This window comes from Gouania willdenowi, chromosome 3 (assembly GCF_900634775.1).
Source record: "Gouania willdenowi chromosome 3, fGouWil2.1, whole genome shotgun sequence".
Lineage (NCBI taxonomy): Eukaryota > Metazoa > Chordata > Actinopteri > Blenniiformes > Gobiesocidae > Gouania > Gouania willdenowi.
In genome coordinates this window covers 23,061,333-23,087,943 of record NC_041046.1, presented here as the reverse complement: position 1 = coordinate 23,087,943, position 26,611 = coordinate 23,061,333, and the positions used below count along the sequence as shown (strand labels likewise).

At 41.8% G+C, this 26,611-nt stretch overlaps 2 protein-coding genes across 2 annotated transcripts; both read left to right on the top strand.

The window, feature by feature from the left end:
- The first annotated feature begins 5,319 nt into the window (after positions 1-5,319).
- On the top strand, positions 5,320-11,286 carry mpc1 (mitochondrial pyruvate carrier 1). The gene is made up of 5 exons (XM_028443084.1): positions 5,320-5,525; positions 6,764-6,767; positions 7,118-7,214; positions 9,252-9,384; positions 10,759-11,286. Exons 1-5 carry the CDS (start codon positions 5,455-5,457, stop codon positions 10,781-10,783), a joined length of 330 nt encoding a protein of 109 aa, XP_028298885.1. The 5' UTR covers positions 5,320-5,454; the 3' UTR covers positions 10,784-11,286.
- Positions 11,287-14,212: 2,926 nt separating this feature from the next.
- kifbp (kinesin family binding protein) lies at positions 14,213-26,511 on the top strand. Its single transcript, XM_028443070.1, has 13 exons — positions 14,213-14,709; positions 17,760-17,858; positions 19,641-19,720; positions 19,846-19,904; positions 20,077-20,201; positions 20,363-20,456; positions 20,542-20,654; positions 20,772-20,921; positions 21,689-21,763; positions 23,589-23,751; positions 23,918-24,092; positions 24,170-24,355; positions 26,089-26,511. Exons 1-13 carry the CDS (start codon positions 14,260-14,262, stop codon positions 26,225-26,227), a joined length of 1,908 nt encoding a protein of 635 aa, XP_028298871.1. The 5' UTR covers positions 14,213-14,259; the 3' UTR covers positions 26,228-26,511.
- Positions 26,512-26,611: the final 100 nt, after the last annotated feature.

Genomic DNA, 26,611 nt, shown 5'->3' with positions numbered 1-26,611 from the left:
TTCCTAAATGAAGTTCAGCATAAAATATCAAGCTGAAAACTATAGTGTGCAGTTATTTGTGAGAATGTGGGTGGATGGATGGATGGATGGATGGATGCTGGATGGATGGATATAATTCTAATGAAAAGTGAAGGTGTGAGAAGAATGAGAAGAGGCAGATGTGCCTACTACCAACAACTTGATAAAAACATATTACGTGCAACAAAATATATGTATGTAATGATAAATACTACAGTAAGTTAATGCAGGGGTTCTCAAATGGGAGGGGGTCGCCAGATGCCTTCAAGAAACAAAGAATATATTTTTAATCATTTGAGCCAATTTTGGCTTTTTTTTTTTTTTTTTTTACCTTGTCTGCACATGCTGTCGAAGGTTAACACTACAAGAAGTGCAATCTTTTAACAGCAATGCATATTTTATTATTGCAATTAAATAAATTTATTTATTTCATTGCATAATTGTGACCGTCACCAGCCCTCCCTAGGGAAGGGTAAGAAATACTTTATTAAAGGGAGGATGTAAAAGAGAGAGGGCAGTGTTACACCAAGGTGAGGGGTTGGAGGGGGGGTGGGGAAGTTAACAGGGAAGAGGGATACAAGATAGGATATAGAATGGGTGGGGAATAGTTGTTAGGTTTTAAGTGATGCGATGTGAAATTGTGGTTGTGTATATTGTGCTTATTGTTGTGTTGTCAAGCCAGTTTGGTGACCAGTGTGCGGTTTAGGAATAATGGTGGTGGCTGTGAACAGAGGAAGAGGTGAGTGGAAATTCCATAAAACAGGTATTTGGGAACAACGTGTCTATGGTTGAGCCCAGTATGAGTGTTATCCCACAGCCCAAGGCCAGTGCATCCATGACAAATGTATTTCCAAGAACCGCCACTGCAAAACCCAAGAGCCGCCCCCGGGCCCGAAGAAGCAGTCAGGCCAGCAGCAAGAGCAGGCAGCCTAAGGGCCCCCGGCGACCACCCCACGGCCAAGCAGCCCCCCGAACGCCCCCAAGATCCCAAGCCGAGAGGCAGCCATCGCCCCCCCATACACACCCGAGAAAGCCCCAAGGAGCCAAGGACCCAGCGCACCACGCCACCGATCCCACCCCCAACCCCCAGACCCCCCACCCCACCCCCGCGCCCAACCCCCCGAGGGGAGGGCCCAGAGAACTCCCTGCCCGAGGCCCCAGCGGAGGAGCCGAAGCCCACGCCCAGCAGACGACCAGAGCCGCACCCGAACAGGCAGCCAGCGGGCACCCGCCGGCGAGCCCAGAGCCAGCAGGGGCCCGACCCCAGGCCGGAAGGACCCGGAACGGATGCAGCACCAGGAGCAGCCCGCCCAGGGAGGACGACCACACCCCAAGCCGCATAAGGCACCAGGGGGCCGCCGGGAGTCCCCCCGCCGGCCCCCAGGCACCCCAACCTAGCCCCCCATGGCGTCCCAGATCACCCTTCGCTGATGCCGCCCGCGCCACGAGCTTCAGTTTTTTTTTTTTTTTTTAAAGCTAGGGCCCCCTCCAAGGGCCAAGCCAGACCGCCCCACCGGGATGTGGCCCCCTATTCCGGCCCCCGACACCCTACCTCACGGGGCACTGCCCAAGCAGGGGCCGTACCAGTAGGTACGCAAGGGCGCGGCACGCGCCACCCGCCCCGAAAGACCCCCGCCAGGACCGGACCGGCCAGCAGGCCAAGCACCCCGGGCCCCAGGAGCACCCCCCGGGACCAGGACCCCCCAAGGGCAAGCCCCCGGGCCAAGCCCCCCGGGACGCACCCCCCACCCCCGCCAAGGACCCAGCCACGGCCCAGCAGGACCGCACAGCCCCGGACAGCCCAAGGCCAGCAGCCAAGGGCCCGCCGCCCCCCGGACAGCGCCAGCCACGGAGCAGCGCCCCCCACCGGCCCGTGAGCAAGCAGCGACCCCCACCGCGGGGACGGAGGCACCCCAAAGGCACACATCAAGTGCGGGACAGCAGCCCCCAGCCAAAGATGCCCCGGACCCACCCACCAGTCCGCAAACGGCAGGACAGACCCACCAGGCGGCCGACAGCAACCTCCACCACCGGAACAGCTAGCGCCGCCCCCCAGTAAACAGCATCACTCCGAGGCGCCAAGCAACCCCGCCCCAACCCCGGCGAGGACACCAGCACATCCCCAGCACACCCACCCCCCAAACCGGCGAGGCAGGCCGCCCCGGGTCCGCACACCACGGGGCCCGCCCCCAAGGCCACCAGGAGACGAAACAAGCACCCAGCCACACCCAAGGGGAGGAAGCACCCCCGCGCCCCACCAGGCCGACACCGCCCGGAAAGACCCCGCAAGGAGAGACCCCAGCAAAGCCCCCCCCGAGACCCACCGCCACGCCCGACCGCACCATCCTGATGTATTTTTACTCTAAGCAGTGGCCCGGCCACCAACAGAGGAGCCAGGCCCCCACCGGAGAGGCCCAAATATGTGAACCAACCCACCACCCTGTTATGGTGCCTCTCCATTCCCCAATGGAGAGGCACTTCCCTATCCCCTGTGTGAATGTGTGTGTTTAGTGAATGTATGGGGTGTAATTAAAAGAAGGGGGAAGGAGGGGAGCGGTGCTCCCCATCCTGCCTCTGTGGATATATGTGTATGTGGTGTAATAGGCCGGAGGGTGTAGGTGAGTACACCCTCCGGGGGGTGGCATGTTGAGGTGCGATTAAAATTGGAGGGATTAGTATGGTAACTAGAGGTGGGAGTGCCGCCCCCACGCCACTACATAGTGACACAGGTGGCGGCCCCCTCCACCCCCAGTCCCACCATCCAGCCCCCCAAGGGTTGGGTATGGGTGTGTGGTGCATTCTGTGAATGAGCCAGACCAGCTGGGAGTGAGGTGAAGTGTACATGTAGGAGGCCTGTCTGGTGTGAGCCGGGCCCGTCCGCATGGCGGGCCACGCGAGAGGGTAGATGGTGCAGACGGGCAAGCGGCACTGCGGGCCCCGGGGGAGCAGCAAAGCCGGAGACCCCCCCCACGGCACCCCCCCAGACCGCGACGGCCCCGCGGAGCACGGCGGCACCCCCCACCCCCGGGCGCAGCCAGGCACCAACCCCATCCCCCGGTGCTCCAGGGGGCGACCCCCGCCGCACGCCGGCCCAGAGCGACGCCCCCCCGCCGCCAAGGAGGGCGTCCGAGCAGGGGGGAGGCCCGTGCCCGCACCAGGGCCAGCACAGGCCCACCCGGCGCCACGATATAACACTCTCCACCGGGAGGCGGCCCCGGCCCCCCCGACGAAAGAGGACACCATCTACCACCAAGCAGGGCCACCCCGCCAGCCACGGACCGGCAAGCCCGAGTACCGAAGCACCCCCAGCCCGGTACCGCCATCCCACACCAACGGCGCCAGTAGAGCCCCCCCCCCCCCCCCCCCCCCACGGAGGCGATCCCCGACGACCCACGCACCGGCACGAGACACCCCCCCCGACGCCAGCACACCCCGGACGACAGCGGGCCCCAGGCCACCAGCCCCGCCCCGCCCAAGGCTGCGCAGCGCCGCCACGCGCCGCGGCCGGTCCCCGGGCAGATGATAGGAGAGCACCCCCCCGGACACCCAGACCACGGATCCACCCCCGTGACGCCCCCGCCCCGGAATGGCGCCCACGGCGCCCGGTGCACCCAGCCAGCAGACCAGCCAGCAGACCAGCCAATCCCGACGCGGATCCACCAGGCCAAGAGCCACGCGCCGCGCCCCCGCACACCCACCCAACACGACCCCCGGGGAGGCCCCATAGCACCCCCCACCCCACACCCCTAGCCGTAACGGCCACACCCCGGCCATTGCGGTCAAACAAAAGCCCCGGAGGGGGCCCCGCCTGGCTCGTCGCGCAAGCGACATCCCTGGCGAGGGTGCGCCCTAGGGAGCCAAGCCGAGGACCCGCAAGGGCCGACGGAGCAACCCACAGCCACACCCCACCAATTTTGGCTTTTTTAACCTTTTTTCTGCAACTACACTAAACTTGCTATATTATAACCTATTTTCTTCACTTTTTCTTGCCATATTTTTGCTCCGTTTAATGCATTTTTGCTACATTGCTCCCTTTTCTGCCACTTCTCCATCAAATTCCAATGCATCATCTGCACATTTCTTTCACTTTCAAGACATTTTTGGCACTCCTAAACCATTTCCACCACTTTTCTCACCTAATGTCACGATGTTGACCAACTATTTTGACTTTTAACCTCTTTCTCCCATCTTTCATGCTTATTCATGCCAATTTAACCATATTCACAATTTGTCCTGCCCATTATGTGGCAGTTTGAATTAATCGTTCCTATACAGTTCCCCCACTTCTGTCACTTTTAAGCCAATATTGACACTTTGAACCCTTTTTACCACTTTGTCTGTCCATTTTTGCCACTCTGATTTTCTGATCTTTTAACCAATATCTGTGGTTTTTAAAATCCCATTTCACCACCTTTTCCACCATTTTTGGTAACTCATGTTATTTCTGATCAAAACAAGGATTTCCATCTTTAAGATGACCATACTCTGGCACAAATAATGATAAACTTCCTGTATAACAGTGGATATTATTCAGATAAATAAATATATGTGGTTATCACAGATTCATAGAACAATGGACCATCATTTTGCTGACTTTATAATTACAAAAAAGGGCAATAAGATTCATTATTATAGTGGCAAACCGTGACCATAATAATGAACTTTTTGTAAAATCAAATACATTAAAATTTATGGATATAGTTCAGTTAAAAATACTAGAAATTTTGTTTTGAGTTGTAAACAAAGATCTTTCTATAGGTATTCAAGCATTCTTCAAATTAAGAAACAGTCGTTATAATCTTAGAGGTTTTCTTCAATTTGAAACAAAAAAAAAGAACTAATATTAGACAACAAAGTGTATGTTATTGGAATAAAAATCTGGAATGATCTTAATGATCAACTCAAATCAATTAACGCACTATCTACATTTAAAAATACTTTAAAATATGAAATGATTAATGCATGTACACTGTTGCCATAAAAGTAAGAAAATACATTTTAAAAAATCAGGAAAATAAGTTATTAAAGAAAATGTATTTTTTAGTTGGAAATTGTGAATGTATCACATTTAATTGAGAATTGTTGTTGTGTTTAAAATGTTTATTTCAATCAAATTCATTATCCATTCATTCAAGTAAGACAAGTCTGGGAATTATTACATGGAGGAGTGATGAGTGTCCAGTCTCATCACAGGTCATAGAACTGTAGAACTGGGATAAGCAGCTCTTAAGTATTGACTACATGTGAGGAAAAACGGAACCTGTAGAGGGCAGCAATGCGCCTTTGATGCGTCTAGTCTGCCGGAAATTTGAAAAAGAAGAAAAAGAATGTTGTGGTACACATTCGTCCTCTGAGCTGAGACTCCACTCGTCCTTCAACCAAGGAAAAACACCTGCGACTCTGTAGTCAGACTCTATCTAACCTGAGCTTCTAACCATGGCGGGGACAATTGCACGGAAAGCCATCGACCACCTGAAAAGCAAAGACTTCAGGGATTATTTGATGAGGTACGAGTTTGACGTTGGGCTATTTTTGGAATAGTGCTAACAAAGCTAACTGGCTAACTGTCACTATTAGTTGTTCTCTAATGTGGGAACTTCTCTGAAGTGAATCACACTAACCTCATCTATAAATAATTATTATTGTTATCATCACCACTACTTTAGAGCAGTTGTTTAGTTAGTAACAGGTCATTGGTGCCATTAGTAGAATACTTGTCAAGGACGATTCAATTGCATTCATTGTTAGTTTACATAATGACACATTCAGTCAAAAACCTTTAAGAATTTACTGCTATCAGGTTCAGAAGCTATTATACAATATTTATTTTTAACACATTTACTTTTAGGTTGTAGCAATAACTAGGGAGTCAAACTTTTTTTTTGGTTTTTTTTTTTGTTACTTTTGACCAGATTTTTCAGCAATACTTCTCGTAAAAATATGTCACTGTTAAAACTAAATCTAAATGTTCTATCGAAATGTTAAATGTACGTCAGTGAGCTTTTATTTTGTTACTTCCGGTAAATTTGCATATTAGCTAAATATTTAGTTTAACCCGTGACATGTAGATATAACATTTAGATTAAGATTTTAACATTTAAGATTTAAGTTGACATATTTTTACAAGAAATAAAAATATCACAAATTTCACAAATATTGCTGTAATTCTGGTCAAAGGTAGCATAAAAATTCACATCCAATTTTTGATTGTAGTTTGATGCTAAATGTTACAAAAAGTTGCCGTTTATTTTAGCAAGTGCAACTTTACAATCGGCGCCCCATAGTCGACCGACAAAATCTGAGCTAGAGTTCAGTTTGTCCTCAAAAAGGATAAAGTTCCAGAGGAGATCATTACACTGTTGTGCATCACTTGCCACATAGTAGAGCATCACTAGTTGAGCTTTTCTTAATGCATGTTGACATTACCTGCAGGTGGAGTATAACCTCGTGGAGGCAGAGTAAGGTTATTCTTATGTAAACATAATGAATGTAACATAGTCAACGCAGAGAAAAGATGGTTGCATGAAATAGGATCCATTCAGAGCAAGAACCCTTTCATAAGTGTATCAGTTTTAGTTGATAACGTTAAACAACCATGAGGCTTTTTACTTCTGTCATGACTCTTTAACATACATGTCAGAAATGCACTGACATGAATGTAGTTTCCAAATTGCTCCTATTTATACAGCTTTTATTCTGCTGTGTTCTCTTTCATGTCACTGAAAATACCGAAAACATTCAACAGTACGGTGAGTCCTCATACTTACTCTTTTATTTTTTTTATTTTTTTTTATCTTTGAATAATTATTCAAAAAGAATTGTCATTTAAATTTTTCTTATTTGTGTATTGGTATATTAGTTAATAAAGTCAAACACAAAGAAAATCCTTTCATTTGGCTGTTAAATAAAGAGTTGTTACACAATCATGCATTTTCTCTTCTATCAGTAGCAATGAGGATAGATTTCATTTAAATGCGTCAAGCTACAAAATTTGTAAATAACATTGAATTTGTTGTTTGTGTTGCCAAAAATAAGAATCAAAATGAAGGCACAGAAACTTGTGCTAAGTTAGTGTCTTTTCTCATTTTTCTTTTTACAGCATTTCTGGGGTCCTGTGGCAAACTGGGGGCTTCCTATAGCTGCCATCACAGACATGAAGAAGAGCCCTGAAATTATCAGTGGCAGGATGACCTTTGGTAAGACATACATAAAACACGCTTAGATAAACCCAGTTACATGCTATCTTGGGCAGTGGTTCCCAAACGTTGTGCCATGGGATTTTGTAACAACCATACTGTTGCAGCGATCTGCCTGAGTTCTCCGAGCGCATAATGCTGAGTGCGTGTGCCGCTCCAAGCGCATGCCGGCGCGCGCTCATACTGCTCCGTGTGCGCGCATAATTCTCCGCAGCGCACCTCAACAGGTGAGCGCAATCGCACTGATGAGAAAGTCACCCTATAAACAGAGGGTTTATAGGGTGTGCAAAATGGAGCTGAGAACAGCAGAAACGTGCACTGCACAATGGGAAAAGGACTGAAACCAATTGAAGGGCTACTGGTGAGCTCATAATGACGACTGTTCAAATTTGCTGAATTACTTTGCTGAGTTAATTTATGTTAAGTTCTTTGTATGAGAATAGGAAAATAGTTTAAAATTTGATTAAAGCCGTGTTTATGTATTTAAGGGCTACAATAAAGTATTTAAAATATAGCAAATTTCTCTTTAATAAAATTCAGAGTGAAAATATTTAATTTATGTATGAAAATAGTATAATATGAGTATTTCTGTTGAGAAATTGTGAAATAAAAATTGAAATTGTAATCTCCATATTTGATATAAACATAAGAAAAAAGGTTTGTGGTTACAAAAGTAGACCTAGTTTTCTGTTTGGTTTATGCCTAATTTTACATATCACATGTTTAAAATGTACTTTTACCAAATTAAATGTGTTTATTTGTACTTACCTTGTTCGATGAAAAGTTATGAACTTATTTGCATTGTGTTTTGTGTTCAAAAGGTTTTTCACCTTTCTTGTCACTGGAAAGAATAAAAGTAAGAAATCCTGAATCAGGTTCAGTCCTTCCTTTTTCATGTGTGGGAAGCCATGACATTATAAAAACACAACTACACAAAAATAATTATATTTTAATGTACTACTTTGTATGCACTTATTTCATAATACAGAGGGAAACTCTATACCTAAAAACAATTATTTAAAAAAAAATAAAATAAAAAGAAAGAACGCAATATTTTGCTGTTCCCGCAGTTGCTCAGGCAGGAATTATAAGACTGTGACAAAAGCTGTATGACAACATTAAAACAGGGAAACAGCGAGAGGGAAAATGGAACGCTTTCTTGTACGGTCGCCCGTGATATTGTACATGATATGAGTGATAACACGTGCTATGAAGGCTGTTTTGACACTCCTTTGGTGTACCTTGGGCACAAAAAGTTTGGGAACCACTGATCTCGGGAACATCACACAGTTAGGAAAAAGCAGAGTGGACAGAATTTGTTTTCTATTTAGAATCAATCCTTAGGATATAATTCAATTTAGCAGCAGAAGTAACAATAAAAGCCTTAATATGATTGGTTCCATGAAAAAATAGCTTGTTTGAAAAAAATTCTTCTTTTTTTTTCAAACAGGTTCATTTCTTAATCAATAATGTTGATAAAGAAAAAAAAAAATGAGTGACACTATTAATATAATAATAATCTATTTTAGAGAGTTATGTGAAGCAGTAGAAATGTTTGTGTTCTTTGTTAAATGTTGTATATAAAAGAAAGTACATGTGTACATGTTTATTTTTTTTATTTATTTGCATTATTTGAAAAAAGGCCATTCAGATGTACTTTGTTGAATGCTTGCATTTCTTTTGTGTGTATTAATGAAAAAGTCAACTTGATTTATATCGAAACATTTTTGCTTCTTTCTGTTTCAGTCTTGTTATATATTTTTAAATTGATTTATGTTTGAATATTTTTGTTAGACTGAAATAAACAAACTGAAATATTTGATTTATATTAACTTCTGATTGACTAAAGCTACATCTTTTCATCACAACATTTTTTTCTTCTAATTATTTAACATGTCATCTTGTTAGTTGAGGTAAAATGTCTTTAATTTCCAAACAGAAAAAATGAACTTTTCTTTCTTTTTCACAGTGTCGGTCGACTTTTATGTTTCTGTTCAGACATTATCGTAAAGTAGTTTTGTTGTTTGTTTTTTTCAGCTCTGTGCTGTTATTCACTGCTCTTCATGAGGTTTGCCTACAAGGTGCAGCCGCGCAACTGGCTGCTGTTTGCCTGCCATTTGACCAATGAATCGGCACAGCTTGTTCAGGGAGCTCGTCTCATCAAATACAAGTAAGAACAAGATTTTTTTTTTCTCCCAAATGTTTTGCCAATTCCAATTTCTACCAATGCAAGCTTTAGACGCTAGTAGGGGTGTTGAAAAAAAACGATTCGGCAACATATCGCGATATTACGTTGCACGATTCTTGGATTTAACCAGGAAAGTATTTTCCACTGCAGGAGACATTGTACCATAACTGCACAAAGAAGTGCACTGAATTCTAGGCATGTTGACCAACTACTAGGCATATACCTCAGTTAAGTTGCACTAAAGTCAAAGTTGGTTTAAAAGCCACAGGCAGATTGTGTTATTTTTTTTTTTAAGTTGTTGGCACATGGCATGTTAAAGCCAATGTTTTGAGTGTAAAATATGCCAATAAAATATATTTCATACATAATGTTCTCATGAAGGTGTACACATTTACAGATTAGTTGTTTCTTAAGTCATATATTTAAAAAAAGAATCGCAATAATCACCTTTATACTTTAATATTATGACCTATGTATCAGGATACGAATCGCATCGCCAGATACCAGGAAATACACATCCCTAGACGCTAGAGTTTACAATAAAGGATATCAGAAAAGTGTTACTGAGGGTGACTCAAATCAAACTTGAGGAAAAAAGGGTAACACCAACGCTATGCCTCTAAATGCACAAACTACCTTCCCAAGGAAGACTTTCATCCAACCTGCGCCGAGACCTTGTCCTCTGGTCCAAGTCCTGCTGCTGCGTCTTCATCGTTGAGCTTACAGTCCCATGTGAAGTAGCCATCTATGAAGCATTCGAACGGAAGAGGCTGCGGTACGCCAACCTAGCAGCTGAAGCAGGGGGGCGGGGCTGGAATGTTAAGGTGTGGCCTGTGGAGGTGGGATGTAGAGGTTTTGTAGCTCGTTTCACCACAAGGCTACTGAAGGAAGTAGGGATTAGAGGACAGGCCCACCGGAAGGCAATCAAAGAACTTGCCACTGCAGCAGAACGGAGCTATCACTGGCTGTGGCTGAAACGTAGGGATGCAACATGGGCTGGTAAATGATGGCAAGAGATGGTGGTGGATGATGATCACTGGGCGCCACCTTGCGACGCACACCCAGGTTTGATCACCCTGTGGTGGGCCAACCTCAGCAGAGGGTGTATTGTGGTAAGCGGCCGAAACACCCAATGAAGTCGGGGCGCACAACTGACGATGCGTTGTAGGGGTGGCGCCCTGCGAGATCTCTACTAAATTTCACCCCACCCAAGAGTACCCAAATTGTCGTGCTGAATATTTAGGGATCTTTTAACAACCAGTCCTATTAAGAATAATAAATATAACCTTTCATACAGAATCTGTAATAACTGCGTTGGTCATGTGTATAATAATCAAATGTCTTTTGTTCTTTCAGCATGGAGAAGAAGACAGGATCTTAGTGACCGAGTGGAAGCGAAAGCCAAAACCTGAGTGGCTACGTGCTTCTACAGCTAATAAACACACTGGACATTAAAACTCATAAATTAATCATTTTATTGAATCATATTAACCCCATCATTTGACACAATGTGCCAGATTTGGACAAACTTAGATAACAAAACTGACATGTGACAGTTTCCCATTTTTTCCACACAAAAAAAAAAAATCCAATTATTTTTTTATTTTTAATCTAACTTTGGTCAATGCTGTTAATGTTTCGATCACATTTTGAATGAGGATGAATGTTTCTTCAGTTTGTTTTCATGTTGCAGTCTACACACACACACGTACCAACACTGTGTAACCTCGCCTCACATCAAGGAAGTGCAGAGCTTTATTTGTCTGCTGTGTTAAGGGAAAAACATCACCCCGTGAAAAAAAATGTGATCCTGGTTTTAATGAGTGCTGGTGGGTATGGACTATTAAACTATTTCCATATTAAAGCTCTACAATAACATGGCAATCTGAGTCTGAATAATAACATTCTTAAACAGTCCCAACCAGCAGCTTTATCAATGCAGACTTACAATGTTTTGTTTGTAAATATGCTGCGTTGTTCACTTTAATTTATTGTTTCTGTACAATTTGCATCATATTCCTTGATTACAAATTTAATGATCTGATAATTAATAAATTGGCTATTTTAAGTCTAATTACCATAATTGCTTTGTGTGTGTGACTGTTGTTACTATGGGCAAATGTACAGGAGTGGGACAAAATGGGTGAAAATGTTTAATTTTCCCGTTTTCGTATACTTCAAATAAGTAAACGGTATTTTATCCGTAACGAATATCTTTTTCTTTTTTAAACTTGGGTAAAATTATTTCTTGTCCTTTTAAAGTAAAAACATGTTGTGATCCATAGGTTGTGTGTGTACTCATAGTCCTTATTGAAATATTTTAATTTTACACTTGTGTTTCACAACTGGGTTATGAACACTACTTTGAGATGACAAAATAAGATTAAAAACAAGAAGAATGGCTCTTCATTTGCTTAAAAATCATCACCAAATGATTAAGACAAGTTTAACCTATGATGGCAAAGACTTCTTGCAATCTACCATTCATTGCAAGTTTTGGAGGTAGTAAAGAAGCAATTTTATTATTTTTTTTTCTTCCGCACTTAGCTATGCTACTTCTCAAACCAATTTAAGGTCCTTACTGATTAATAACAATAACTGCATTTTCAATACATAGGCCAGGAAATTGCCTGTTTGGAGTTGGAGCACCAAATAGATGTAATTTAAAGTCAGAAAAAAAGTCTTATTCTCAAGAAAGACAAGAATACCACTAACCAAGGTTAGTGGTATCGGCTTCATCTTTTTGCAGGGGAATGACACCAACACTGGGTATTTTTAATGTTTTACAATTAAAAAATGTTCTTGATTCTGTTATTGTTTAAAAAAAAAACAAGGTTTTACCATATTAAAAAGGCACAATTTTACTTGAAATTTTGTACAAAAATACCTTATAAAATGCAAACATTCCCTGGAAAAACTACAGTAAACCAACTTACATTTTTCAAATATTCATTCTTTATTTGATATTTAGGAGATTAAAAACACAGAATAACAGAAATCCCATGTTACATGTCACACATCAATGAATGAGATTAAACGTCATGTCGAAAATGTTCACAAGTTCAGTTGAAAATTGTTCCAATTATGAATATAATGTAGCTTAACACACATCTATTACAAACGTAACACGAAGCATTTGCCCTTAAGCCTTAACACTTGTAAATATTAAGTGCATGGAAGAGAGAAAAATAAAGAGATGGGGTGTCAAAAGCTTTGCATCTTCCAGGATTATAACAAAAATACAATTTACCGTTGGAGGAACTCCAGTGTGGACCAAACAGCCTTCAAATGATCGTATATTGGTAAAAACTCAGCAGCAACTCCATCATCAAAAAAAAGTTGTAGTATTTATGTATTAGGAGCTGAAACAGCCACTGATAATAATCTTTAGGAAGCTTGGATTGCATTACAACATCTGATGCAATGGACAATGGACTGCTCTGTATCATGTTGTCTACCTTCACTGATTTTTTTACAGATATGGTTCAACTGTTTTCACACTGTTTATTTTGTTTTTATGTAACAATCATTTTATTATTATTATTATTAATAAACCTCATATCAAATAATGAACTCAAAACACAACTTAGATTAGATAGATGTTATTGTCATTGTACAAGACAAGTCATACACAAAATTGGAGCAGCTTGGAAATAGTGTTACAACATGTAAAAAAAATAGAATAACAATAAAATTTTAATAAATTGAAAGCACACAAATATCTACAAAAATCAAATCACGGTCTTAACACTTATCACTATACAATGCAGATATAGAAAAATGACATCATACTTTGGGGAATTTAGGAGAGAATTGAATAGTTTGGAGGATTAAGGACAGCGTATTATTAGCTTTAAATTCCTGAGGACTAAAAGTTTTAAATTTGACTTTTTCACCATTCATGTAAGTACAGAGCAGTAACACTTTCGGATAACATGAGAATATTGTCTGAATCACATTGTTTACCATTATGTTCTTAATGTTTATCTAAGAGGTGTACATTTTTTCAGTACTCTGTGAGGGGGGGCACTGTTCCTGGAGGTACTGCTGCAATACCAGGTCGATGCGTGGAGTGGATGCTGTAAGTGCACAAAGAAGTGCGCTGAAGCCCGGGCATGTTGACCAGTTTGTGTTTTTTCAATACGATCTAAAAGAAAGTACTAACAATTTGCATTTAATTGTTGTTCTAGGCATATATCTCAGTTAAGTTGCACTAAAGTCAAAATTGGTTTAAAAGCCACAGGCAGTTTGTATGTTGTTTTTTATTTTAAGTTGGCACATGGCATGTTAAAGCCAATGTTTTGAGTGTAAAATATATTTCATACATAATTTTCTCATGAAGGTGTACACATTTACAGATTAGTTGTTTCTTAAGTCATATATTTGATTTTTCTTTTTTTTTTTTGCAATAATCGCCTTATACTTTAATATCAGGATATATTGCATCGTATCGTATCGTGACCTATGTATCGTATCGCCAGGCAATACACACCCCTAGTTAATATGATGATAAACGTAATATATAACCAAAAACACAACTTAAATGAGGATGAGTTTTGCATTTCTCATTAGCTAATAAAAAACAAACATGTTCCCTTATCTTGCATGCTAACTTCGGGGGGAAAAAAACCCGTTAGTTATTAAACATACTTTAAATAAATATTAAAAACATGAAATAAAAATGTAACATTAAAAAAATGTATTTTAAACAATAAATAATGTATTTTTTAATAAATAACACCTACTAGAGTCGTTAGTATCCACAGCAGTAGAGAGATGGAGGCTGATTTCCAGGCGGTGGCAGCACAGCAGTCAGAGCTCGTCCCTAGAAGAAGAGCAACATCACAGTGAACAGTCATGGCGTCCCTTCACAGCGGGGAGTGGAGAGATATCTGCGACAAATTCACCACCGCCCAGCAACTGAATGAGTCACAGACAGACCCGGAGACCGACCCGTTCCGCTCCAAGTATAACGCCCGGGAGCTGCTCCGAGAGATTTACCGCTCACTGAAGAGCTTCGAAGCCGCTGATGGAGAGGAGGACAGCGGCGGAGAGAGTGGCGAGCAGCGGCCGACAGAGGAGCCGCTGGACGGCCAGAAGGAGGACAGCTCCGGTCCGAGCATTAGCGGGGACTCGGCGGACGGCCTGCGGGCCGCTAAACTTGGGGCTGTGGAGTATTACCTCGGCGTTAACCACATCGACACGGAGGAGCTATCAGCCGGGCAGGAGCACCTGATGAACTGCCTGAAGCAGCTGGAAAGATGCAGTGTGTCGTCGCAGAATGTGTCTCTGTGCATCCATGTCCGGGTACCGCTGACTCCCCTTAACCCCCTTTATTTATCAATGTATCAAAGTAGTTCTGTGTGGAAACGTGTTAGATTCTTAACACTACTTAACTGAACACTAGGGGTGGGACGATTTACTGAATTCACATAATGATGAGGCTCGGGATTATGATAACGATACGATATTTTTAGAAAGGAAAAAATATCCCCCAAAAAACGTTGTTTTATTTGACCTTAAAGCAGAACTAAGTAACTTTTTCACCTCAATAAATCCTTCTGGTATTCCATGTGAGGGTGATACAAGTGTGTATGGGGTGATTTGGGGGTCTTTCATCTCCCCCTGCTGTCTCTGGCCAGAAAACCGCACTTGCAACTTTACCTGCCTCCAACCCGGTGGTACTGCTTTATGGCAGCCCATTACAAACTAATGCTAGATTATGACCAACCCCGTGGCTGCACACGGTTGTCTACTAATTCACTTTTCTCAAACTTATATCATGGCAGAGCCAGTAAAAAAGGCAGAGATGATCTTTGTCTGAGGAACGGAGCAACTCCATGCAGTGACCGCTCAGCAACAATCACAAACTGTCGTCGAGGTTTATCTTATATATAACCTGCCTACTAGTGTAGGTTAACCTTTGAGGGGACATCTGAGTTGATGTTTACACAAACACAGCTTCATTGATGAGGACACTAGAGATAACAAGACATCTGAAGCAGGGGACAGCTAAGAAAACAAAGTCTCCTGAAAGGCACCCCCATCCTACTGCTGTTATCAGGCAAAGACCAGCCAAATTGAGAACAAACTGCATTGTAGGTTACACCCTAACCCCTGGACCCTGAACTGTTGTTTGTAAGGATGGTGTCAGAGGATTCGAGGTCTCATTGCACTCAGAGCTGAAGGAGAGGGAGAGAAGTGCTATCGTTACACGAATCAGCTTTATTGATTAATAAATCTAGTAATTTGTTAGAGACTAGAGGTGATGAAAGACAGCAAACGCCAGCATTAAAAGTTCTACGCTGACACTCGACAATACAATATCTTGTTGCACAATATTCTGTCCCACCTTTACGAAATACGTCTAACCTTAGTGTCCCTCTGCAGTCACAGTGACTGGTTTATTTTTGTTCTCTTCCACCATACATACGAGCAAACGCAGTGTGTTGTTCCGGCAATAAGAGAGAGATAAAAATGTCACAGAATAAATTTTTTAAAGCGCCTTTTGCTAACTAAATGGGCAAATAATATCACGTGAACACAAACAACCAATCAGTGTTAAAGAAGCACGGACACTCGCCCGTTACAGAGCATCCGTCTCTTACTTTCTGAGTGATGGCTGTCAAAATCTGCCGTGTTTCAGCAACAAGGACGGCGCAAGATCACCGCTAATTTAGCCACAAAGGTCACTAAACTTTCAGAACACAATAACCCACAAATACAAAATAATTACAAACTTTTACACGCATAACTTAAGGCCACAACTCATCAAATTAATCAGCAGTAGAACAGGAAATTAAATGCGTGCTTACCTTTTATTTGTCAAAATAACCAAAAAAAACAGCCATTTAGAACTTTGTATCCTCGCAACTTTTGAACATTTTTAACAGCCAGGGCCTGCCTTGTTTTTCATAAACTAAGAGTCCTCTTCATGTCCACCGGATAGAGGGTTTTCACCGACATCATTTTCTTGGCAGTAAGTTGAAGTTGAAGGTAAGTGGATGCTGACACTACATGTTGGAGGCGCACAGAAGTGTACTCTGTGACAGATAAATTACATAAAAGCTCCTCAAAATGCATTATAAATGCGAAGGCATACAAGGAAGGACTTGGTCTGCAGGAAAGGGCACGATATTTGGAAAAGATACGGTTTATTGGTGGTGCAGATTCATATGAGTCGGCTCCCTCGTCTTGGATCAATGACGACCTGGAGAGTCTTCCGTCTATTATGTATCCTGATATCGTCAACGACCTGGATTTAACCAAGCCCATACACAGCGGAAGACCTTAAATCTTATAGAAGTTTGGAGGTCGGCTGCAGCTGCAGAGGCTAGCATTGGCCATACCAGCCTGTCATTGCCCGATCTTGTTCGATCTCTGAAGCTAAAAAGGTCTGGGCCTGGTTGGGAGACCATGCCCAGTCCTGGATGGGAGACCACTGACAATTCCAGGTGTCACAGTGGGGAACAGTCACTGCAGTATCTGTCATTGTGTTCTTAGGGCAAGACACTTCACCCACATTGCCTAGTATGAATGTTGTGTATGAGTGAGTGTTGGTGGTGGTCGGAGGGGCCGATGGCGATGGGGCACGATGGCAGCCTCACTTCCGTCAATCTGCCCCATGGCAGCTGTGGCTACAATAGTAGCTTACCACCACTAAGTGTGGAGTGAAAGAATAATGTCTTAATTCTGTAAAGCGCTTTGAGTGTCTATGATGAAGCGCTAAATAAAATCCAATGCATTATTATTATTATTATATATTGTATATCGGCAGATAACTCAGTCAATTGCTACACCGGCTACATCCAGCGGCCTGTGAAGCAGCAGAGCCTCGTATCAGGGGTTTCCGCCAGCGGAGGAGACGTAAGCGATGTGATTGGAAGCAGGAGCGGGGATGCCGAGCAGGGCTGGCAAACAAGCTAAAAGCTGATCCTCACAGAACGCCGCTTCCTTCCATCCTGGGTTCTAATGTTCACTCCCTGGAGAACAAACTGGACTGGTCAACCTAGCCGCCAAATTGCAGTGCCTGTTTATAGCGCAGAGAGAGAAAGAGAAGTGCACTCTGTGGGACTTGACGAAGCGCTCAGCCGTTCTGTATGAAATAAGGTCATCCATACGCACTCGGATGCGACCAGATAAAATCTTCACTCGCACACACTGAAAAAATACTTGCATATGCGAACATTTTGGTCACAGTCTCTAGCCCTGTGAAAGCACCTTAATACTTCAAAACTGAATTAAACACCTAAAAGTGAAAAAGGAGTTGGAATTGTATTTATTTTTTTAATGTTAAATTAAGTTCTGCATATGAAGATCAAGATGACACTCATAATTAACACATTGTGTATTTCCAGAACCAGCTTGGCATCCTTTGGGCGGGTCGGGATGAGACGGAGATGGCCCAGGGCTATTTGGAGACAGCTGAGTCTATCTACCAATGTTACATGAAGGAGGTAAGACTTTTTAACAGAATACATCAACTTCAGTATAGATGGCCTTCCGTTTCGCGAATTACCCATGATCCCCGCCATCTTGTGTGTCACTGTAACCTTTACACCACACATACATGCGTTGCTCAAACAGAGCGAAGCCAGGGGAAAATACAAGACATTTTTATTTAATTTCTAAAATAATAACTAGTAAAGGCAAACAAACAGAATGTCTGTCCACGGAACGGAGAAACAAATGGCTAGCCATCATCAACAGGAAACATATACAGGACACTAAAAAGTCTGTCACGATCATTTTATCACAGGCAAGTGTATTTATTATAGATGCATCTTTTGTCGGCCCGAAAACTATCGCAAAGGACATGCATTATGGCAAGAAAGAGTGAAACTAGTTCCATCAGTTTGATTAAAATATTAGGTTGTCAGCATAAAACTGGTTAATGCTGAGCTCAGCACAGAGAATGCAGGCGTTTGTTTGCTTTCATAACAAGAATTAAAGTCGAGCCACTATGACTGGCTTGTGATCTGTGGCCCCAAGAATTTAACAGTTAGGACTGAACACTGTTGCTTTAGTGTCTTTGACTGGTGGTGTTTACTGCAGGCTCACAATGCACTCTAAATATGTACAGAATGGTGTGTACTAGGGATGTCCCGATACAACTTTTTCACTTCCATTATTACAGTCATTAGTATTGGCCGATGCCGATATTGATCCGGTATGATATCAGCACGAATCTTATGTACTTTATGACATATTTTGTAGTGTGGAATGTTAGAAAAGGCTTGATCAAGTGATGTCACTCAAACAGAGAACAATAGTCAGCAACAGTAGGTATGAGAAAAACTGACCCATTTATTATATTACAGACATTTTAACCTTCATCATAATATCTACAGTATTCTACAAATGAATAAATATAATATAATATATAATTGCTTATTTTTGTTTTCAAAGTCAACGGGCACGTGTTTTATTTGTTTATTGGATTATGTTAGGGTTAGGTTAGGATTAGGGTTATAATCGCAGTACGGAGGTAAACTCAGTACGTGACATCAGTGGGCCGTCGACCTGAAGTGGGCCTTTTCTGGTCCGCTACATTTTTTTTTTTTTACAAGCGAGTGGAGGCAGACATGGTAACGGGTGGCCAAAAATGATCTATAAGTGGCAAAAACATGGCAGGAAAAGAGTGAAAAGTGACTAAAATGGGCCAAAAGAAGTCAAGAGTGGCCAAAAATGGGCCATGTAATGGCAAAGGATAGGTTAGATGGGCAAAATGTGGCAAAACATAGTGAAAAATGGCAGGAAAAGGAGACAAGTAATATTTATTGGGCAAAAGCTAGCTTATTTGGATGAAACATGGCCAAAACAAATTCATGAAAGGACAATAATTGCATAAAAGTTTTAAAAAGAACTTGCAAAAATGGACAAAAAATAGGAAAAAAAGGATATTTGTTGGTAAAAGGTAGCTAAAGTCAGGGTCAGAACTTTTTAAAAAAGGGGCAAAAAAGGGACGAAGGAAGTTGCAAAATGGCCAAAGGAAAAAGGTAAAAAGGGGTTAACAGTTTCCCCATTTTAAAGTTTTCTTTAAGAATTAAAATCAAGACATGAAGAGCCACGTGTTGAACATCACTGACTTAATAACAGCTTTTACATGGTATCGCTGATCATTTAGTGGGTTGGTCTGGACACAAAATGTCAGGGCTGAATTATTGTTGCCTGAGTGACTTCATCTCGCTCTCTGATCAGATTCCCCTCTTCATTCGTCACTGTTGTTTTCTTTTCAGGACGGGACTCCTCCCACTGATATGACGGAGTACTTTACCACTGAGGAGAATATGCTGACACACCAGGAACGAACCAAGAGGTGATTAAACAAATCAGTTCACATTTAAACAAATGATAGTGATACAGATTTTCCTCCATATTCCAATTTCTGTTTGTTTATCTTGTTGTCTTTGTACTTCATGTTTTCCTTGATTTGTCTATCAGGTTTGGGTTGGCCTTTACTCACACCATGTACTACCTTGCTCAAGTTTACAAAAGCCTTGGTGAGTATGTGACACCAGTGGATATGGATTGTTTCTGTTGATTAATGTAATATTATCTGTTCTAATGGCAGCGTTTTAGCTCTGATCTATGAATTTTTTTTAAATGTATTGGCTTTTCTTCATGTGTATTTCTTTATTTCTGTGACTATATACTTGCTGTATTGTTGTCCAGGTCAAACTGAGCGTGCTGCCACCTACTGCCATACTACTCTGCAGAGACAGCTACAGTTAAATCAGTTCAATCCAATGGAGTGGGCTTTAAATGCTGCTAGCCTGTCACAGTATTACATCACCAGGGTAGGTTGAACTTTTGTGTAATCACTGTTTTCTAATTTATTTTAAAGATTGTGCCTGTTTTTTATTTTATTTTAATAAATGTGAAAACATGGATTTCAATATGGATCAGGTTGTGAAACAATAAAAACAAAAATGTAAATCGTCTTTTGCTTTGTTTCCAGGGTCACTACATGGAAGGAAGGCATTGCCTCGCAGCAGCTACTGTTGTCTCAGATTTAGCCGGAGAGGTTCCCTCTGAGGCTGCTGCACAGGAGAGTAAGAATCCATGCATTTGTCTACCATTTATCTCCCTAGTACAAGTAATTATCCTTTACTAGTACTTTTATTTATTTTTATCCAGGTGAGGCGGAGAGTGAACGTCGGGAGCAACTTCGACAGAAAAGAGCAGAGATTGGGAGATGTTGGATCAAATACTGTCTCAACCTCTTACAGGATGCAAAGAAGCAGCTGGAGGTCCGGTTTACAAGTTTTTCATGTTTGTTCATTAAATTCTTTTGTTTGTGTGTGTGTGTGTGCGTGTGTGTGTTTACAAATCTGTTTGTTTGGCTTGTGATTTTTTTCTCTGTTTAGGACAATATTGGAGAGTTGGATACTGATCGTCAAGATGAGCTGAAGAGGGCAAGAAGACGTGAAGAGGAGGAAGAGGAAAAGGGCAGAAAGAGTGCTCTGCTCTTTGGGTCTGATGACACATTCGATTCCATTGCAAGTGCAGAAGAAAAGGTAAGTTTTTAGTTTTTTAACAGTTTTTTTTTTTTTTTTTTTTTTAATTGCAACAGAGAGCATGCAATTCTTACCACTGAATTTGCACAATTTTTGTGTTTCCTATGGTTGTAGTTTCCGAGGAACCAGTATGTTCTGACTTTAGCCTCATTTCACTTGGGGTTTCCCTGTGACTTGTAAATCTAGAGCAGTGATGTTCTACTTTTGTGTCCCCAAAGATCATAGATAAACGTTCTGTGGCCCAACTCAAGCAGGGTTTCTTACTTGAGGGTAGTGGTGGCCTAGTGGTTAAGGAAGCGGGCTTGTAATCGGAGGGTCACTGGTTTGAATCTCACCCGGGCCATCACTGTGGGATGTAGAGCAAGTCCCTTAACCCCAATCCAAATGCTCCCTGGGCAGCCCACTGCTACCCCTTGGGCAAAATGGGTAAAATGCAGAGAACAATTTCACTATGGTGATGAATAAAGATTACATTACTTGCTTCTATTGTTGCTTTGTAATTTTGGTAGTCACATAATATGTAGGAATGTGAAGGATGGTTGACTCCTCAACTAGGTTACCGGTACAGATAAAAGACAGAAGAAAAATGATGTCTCCCACAAGGACTGTTTTATACTTCCCGTGTTTAACAATATACCTTCTAAATACAAGGCGAAGAAGTTTGACTCAAATAACTACCAGAGCTACTAAATTGTAAACCATACTCTGTCACGAGAGGGCGCTCTCCCACAGGCAAAGTCCTACAACTCTAAACCTTCTCTTTTCAGGTGCTGTGTTTCTGTCCTCTGGATTACACTGAGGCCAGGTCTGTATACCTGGTAGGACAGAATTATGTCATTCAGGTAAGCACAGAATCAAGATGAGAAATAGATTAAAGGCATCAGAAAACCACACTTAGTTTTTCTCTAAACAAACGGTGTAAACTTGTACATGAAACTATACATTAGGGAGCGGATTCACTAAGATCTGAAATAAAGGATGGTAAACCACATGCGTCCCTACACCCTTTGGTGGCGCTGTTTGCTCACCCGCTGCAAGAAATTCACTAACATTGCAGCACTCATAAGTGCACTTGTTCACGTGGTTGAGACTGCCTTGTTTCCTGAACATTTTGCTCGTTCAATTTAGAGAGTGCACAGAAGCACAAAATGACATTTAAAGAAGTTAAATTGGAGGCAAATGAGCTTCTCTGTTTGCTGCACAAACATTCAATAATGTAGAAAACAACACAAACAAATAAAAAATGCATTTAATGGACTTTAAAACCAAAATAATTTTTTTTACCATATTTTAATGTGGTTGTTCCGTCAGTTCCTGTAACTTTGCTCTGATCAGTCCATAGAAAACTGGCAGATTTGGACAGAAACCGTCCTCTTGATCTGTTGATGCCATTTATCTGAGTTAATGCAGCAACAGAGTCTGTCAATTAGTCGATCAGCACCATTTGAAGATGATCTACTGAGCATCAGCCAACAGGACTGAGCTCTGGAGCATCGCTCCGTCCCGCACACTCTCAAATAGGAACATTGTGCCATTGCTGCCTAAATTTCGCAGCTGCTCAGCTGATTCTGGCCTGACGCTCCTGCCATCAACCCGACACCAGAGTTTTACGGTCTAAACATGGAGAGAAAGACAGGAGCTCATTGGAGCTGTGCGTCCGGAGCGACATCCATGGAGCGACCCTCTGCACCGCAGCCACACCAGACTCCACACAGGCTGCCTCATGTTCAGCTGTTTCTCTCCCTCACACACACTTCACTTTGCATTTTCTTTCAGTGGCTGTTAATATTGACTATTGTTTTATTTTAAAAAATTACTTATACTAGAAAGATTAACTGAAAAATGTTTTTACATCTTCGCTGTGTTTTGTGTTGACATTCAGTGCAGCGATGATCTCTGCGTGTGAGTTTACACCTGCCTACGAGTCCTACTATTTTCGGCACAGAAAATTTTCACCACAAACAGTCACTGCAAACAGTTCCACATTTGTTTAATTGCATTGCTTCCACTGCAAAAAGTTATTTGCATTTCCCCCTTACATTTTTTGCTCCCCTTGTGAGATCAGCCTACTTTACACATTCATCAGAGGGAAACGCGCTAAATGGATTGTGGGCGCATTGTGTCGCGCAGAAGACGCACAGTCCTGATTCCTTGGGGTTTGTACCCCTTATTAGCGCGTGGAGTGACGTTTGCACACGTTTTAATACCCCTAAACCTTTAGTGAATCTGCCCCTAAAGGTATTCTGGTACAAACTTTTTATTTAGGATGTTTACACCATAAATGCAAAATGTGTTGAAAACAGTAAGTGCAGATGTGAAGGCACAAATGGTAGTTCTTCAACATATTCAGGGCTGGGTGAGATGCAGTCCAGAGAGGTGAGGAAGCGTCATTTGTTTATATGTATTGGTTGAGTTTAGAGCATAACTACCTAAAACTTGGGCTTCTGACTGTGCTTTTTGCCTGTCATAGAGGTCGCTAAAAGCTGTTGATGGTTTAAGACCAAATGTATGACACAACTACTTTGACCATTCATTACATGGAATATTGGAATATTTACATTTATGTGTTTCTGTCCAAAGTCATTACATTCCTGTTTGAAAGTTTCCACCTGAACTGAACTCGTTATTTTTGTCCTTATACGTGTCCATGCTTTTCTTCCCTCCAAGGCAAAGGAGTATTTTCAGATGGACGGATATGTGACAGACCATATTGAGATATTGCAGGATCACAGCGCTCTTTTCCGAGCACTGACTTTCTTCGAAGAAGATTTGGAGCGACGCTGCAAAATCCACAAACGCAGAATCGATTTACTGGAACCAATTTGCAACGGTACTAAGAACATCCTTCATTTGATTTATTATCTTCATCTCAGAAAGGACCTGCGTGTCCATCCCTGAGATTATACCCAAAAAATCTGTTTCCAAAAGGATTGATTACGCAATGGAGAATAAAAGGAAGTGACCTTGACTCTCTCTGGCTTTTTCTTTTTCCATAGAATTGAATTCCAAGTATTACCTTTTGATCCGCAGACAGCTCATGTTTGAGTTAGCTGAGACGTACAATGAGATGATGGACCTCAAATTGACATTGGCCAACAGACAGGCAGATACACAGTCACTGGATAGCCACACCATAAAGAAATCTAACAGTCTTTGTACTGCATCTGCTAAGTAAGTGCACTTTATCGTGTTGACTTCCGGATTCATAACAGTTTAGTGGTGGTGAATGATTGTTCTCTTTCCTCCAGATATTTCCAGATGTTTCTAGATTCTTTATGTTCTCCCGATGGCAAGTTTCCAGAACATTTGGAGGAAGAGGTTCTCCGTCCAGCTCTGGTGGCTCGCTTCAGGGTGGCACGGTTACACAGTCGCCTGATCAGCTCGTCACCCCAAGTTCAGCTGGTTAACCTCAACAAGTCTCTGGAAAACTACAAGTGCGTAAATTCATTGCTTGCACATTTGTGAAGGTTCGTAATCAATTAGGTCATGAAATCCTAAGTAATCTTGAGGGTCATTCAGTGGCGTTTTTTTGTTTGTTAGCAGGATTACGTTAACAAGATTACATTCAATTCTGTCGGGGAACACTAAGTCTAGATCAGTTTCAAAAATTTGTTGGTGAAATTTCAAAAATGTATATCGCAATTCTTAATTAACCAATCTTTATGAAATTTGACTCTGTAATGTCGGGTTGGTTCCTCAATTACTCCACCAAGTTTCCTCCAGATCAGATCCGGATTGCGCATTTCATCATGATTTAAAAAAGTGAATAAATATTTCTTCCAAGCCGCTAAAGTGGGAATGATCATGATAAAATGATCACTGATACAGATAACTGTAGACATTTGCCACTTGGTGGAGGTGAGTGCTCTTGTTTTTTATTGAGATTGTTTATTATTATTATTGATTATTGAGAATTATTCTCAAGAGAACAACAGAACAAGGTGCTGAAGGGAAACATGATTGGAAGCTTAGAACAGGGGTTCTCAAACTTGGGGTCGCAAGACACTGAGAGGTGATTTTAAGAAACTAAGAATATTTTTTTGAGCAACGAGCCCATTTTTGCTTATTTTAACCTATTTTCATCACTGTGTTTTGCCATGTTTTTGCTCCTTTTAACCTATTTTCATCACTGTGTTTTGCCATATTTTTGCTCCTTTTAATGCATTTTTGCTACATTACTCCCATTTCTGCCACTTTTCCCTCAAATTTCAAAACTTTTTCTGCACATTTTTTCCACTTTCAAGCCATTTCCGGCACTAATAAACCCTTCCCACCTAATGTCGCATATGTTTACCCATTATTGTCATTTTTAACCTCTTTTCATCATATTTCATGCTTATTTTTGCCAATTTAACCACATTCACGGTTTGTCGCGCCCAATATTTGCCAGGTTAAATTAATTTTTCCTACTTTAAGCCAATATTGACACTTTGAACACTTTTTTGGCAACTCGAAATTGCAACTTTTAACCAATTTCTGTGGTTTTTAAAATCACATTTCACCAGCTTTTTCACCATTTTTGGTCACTTTTAACTAATTTTATTTCTGATTAAAACTAGTATTTACATCTTTAACATGACTATATAGGATGGCCCAAATAATAATAAACTTCCTGGATAACAATGGATATTATTCAGATTCATAAATAAATGTGGTTATCACAGATTCATAGAACACTGGACCATCATTTTACTGACTAATGGGATGAGCCCTAAAAAGCTCTCCCCTTTATTCCCCCTTATAGATGGCCCTGTCTCCACATGACTGTTCTTCGATGTTCATGTCTTGTGTTCAACCACTTGTTCAATTGGGGTCCCCGTTCTCTTGCACCTTTATTTTGGGGGTTGCGGGCTGAAAAATTTCAGAACCACTGGGTTAGAAGACCTAAAAAAAAATTGTTCAGCAGCCTTTGACTCACTCACTTTCTACAGTGTAGTGTGAAAGCAAAGTAACTGTAACCAAATGCACCCCCTTCCCCACTATCATCACCACACAACCAAACAAGATGTTTCACCTCTCACAATCAAATGTATTTACTCAATGGTTCAAAAGTTTCTTAAAGTAAAATTATCCAGGTTAAAAATTAGCCAAAGTACATTTGTAATGTGGTCGCTGTGTTTCTGTGCAGTTTAAGACTTTAATGTCTTCTATTGCACATGTTGTGCAGGTATGTGGTGCAGTACTGTGAGGCCCATCCTGAGGCAACCTCTGCTGTGGAGACGGAGCTGGAGCTGAGCACGGAGATGGCTGGCCTCCTACCCCTAAAGATCAATCGCCTTAAAGCAAGGATGGCCTCAAACAACTGAAGCATGCTACCAACCCTAACCCTGATTAACTCATCTCTGTAGATCTGTTGAAACCTGCCTGTGAACCAAATGTACCACCTTATATTATGTAAACACATTCAAGAGCTGTCTATTTACCTGATCCTCTGTGTTTGTGATGAGCTTGTTTTCCCGTGCAGTAGTCATATACGGTAGCTTTGACATTTGATCTCTGGCTATACATACACATTCTAACTTGGATAATAATGGGTCCTCACTCCACATTTTTTGCTGATTGTGCAAAATAAAGAGTAAGAATGAGAACAGAGGAATTGCACCATCACTGGTGTTGTGGACAGTATGATTTTCTATATACAGTATATAATATTTAACATTTTTTTTTTTAAAGCTTGTTTCCAGTGTTGT

Bases quoted from the DNA above. Each gene is read 5' to 3' on its own strand.
- mpc1 (XM_028443084.1), top strand. From the start codon at position 5,455: ATGGCGGGGACAATTGCACGGAAAGCCATCGACCACCTGAAAAGCAAA. The intron at 7,215-9,251 runs GTAAGACATACA...TGTTTTTTTCAG, and splicing joins CAGTGGCAGGATGACCTTTG to CTCTGTGCTGTTATTCACTG. The intron at 9,385-10,758 runs GTAAGAACAAGA...TTGTTCTTTCAG, and splicing joins GCTCGTCTCATCAAATACAA to CATGGAGAAGAAGACAGGAT.
- kifbp (XM_028443070.1), top strand. From the start codon at position 14,260: ATGGCGTCCCTTCACAGCGGGGAGTGGAGAGATATCTGCGACAAATTC. The intron at 20,922-21,688 runs GTAAGTTTTTAG...TTCTCTTTTCAG, and splicing joins TTGCAAGTGCAGAAGAAAAG to GTGCTGTGTTTCTGTCCTCT. The intron at 21,764-23,588 runs GTAAGCACAGAA...CTTCCCTCCAAG, and splicing joins GACAGAATTATGTCATTCAG to GCAAAGGAGTATTTTCAGAT.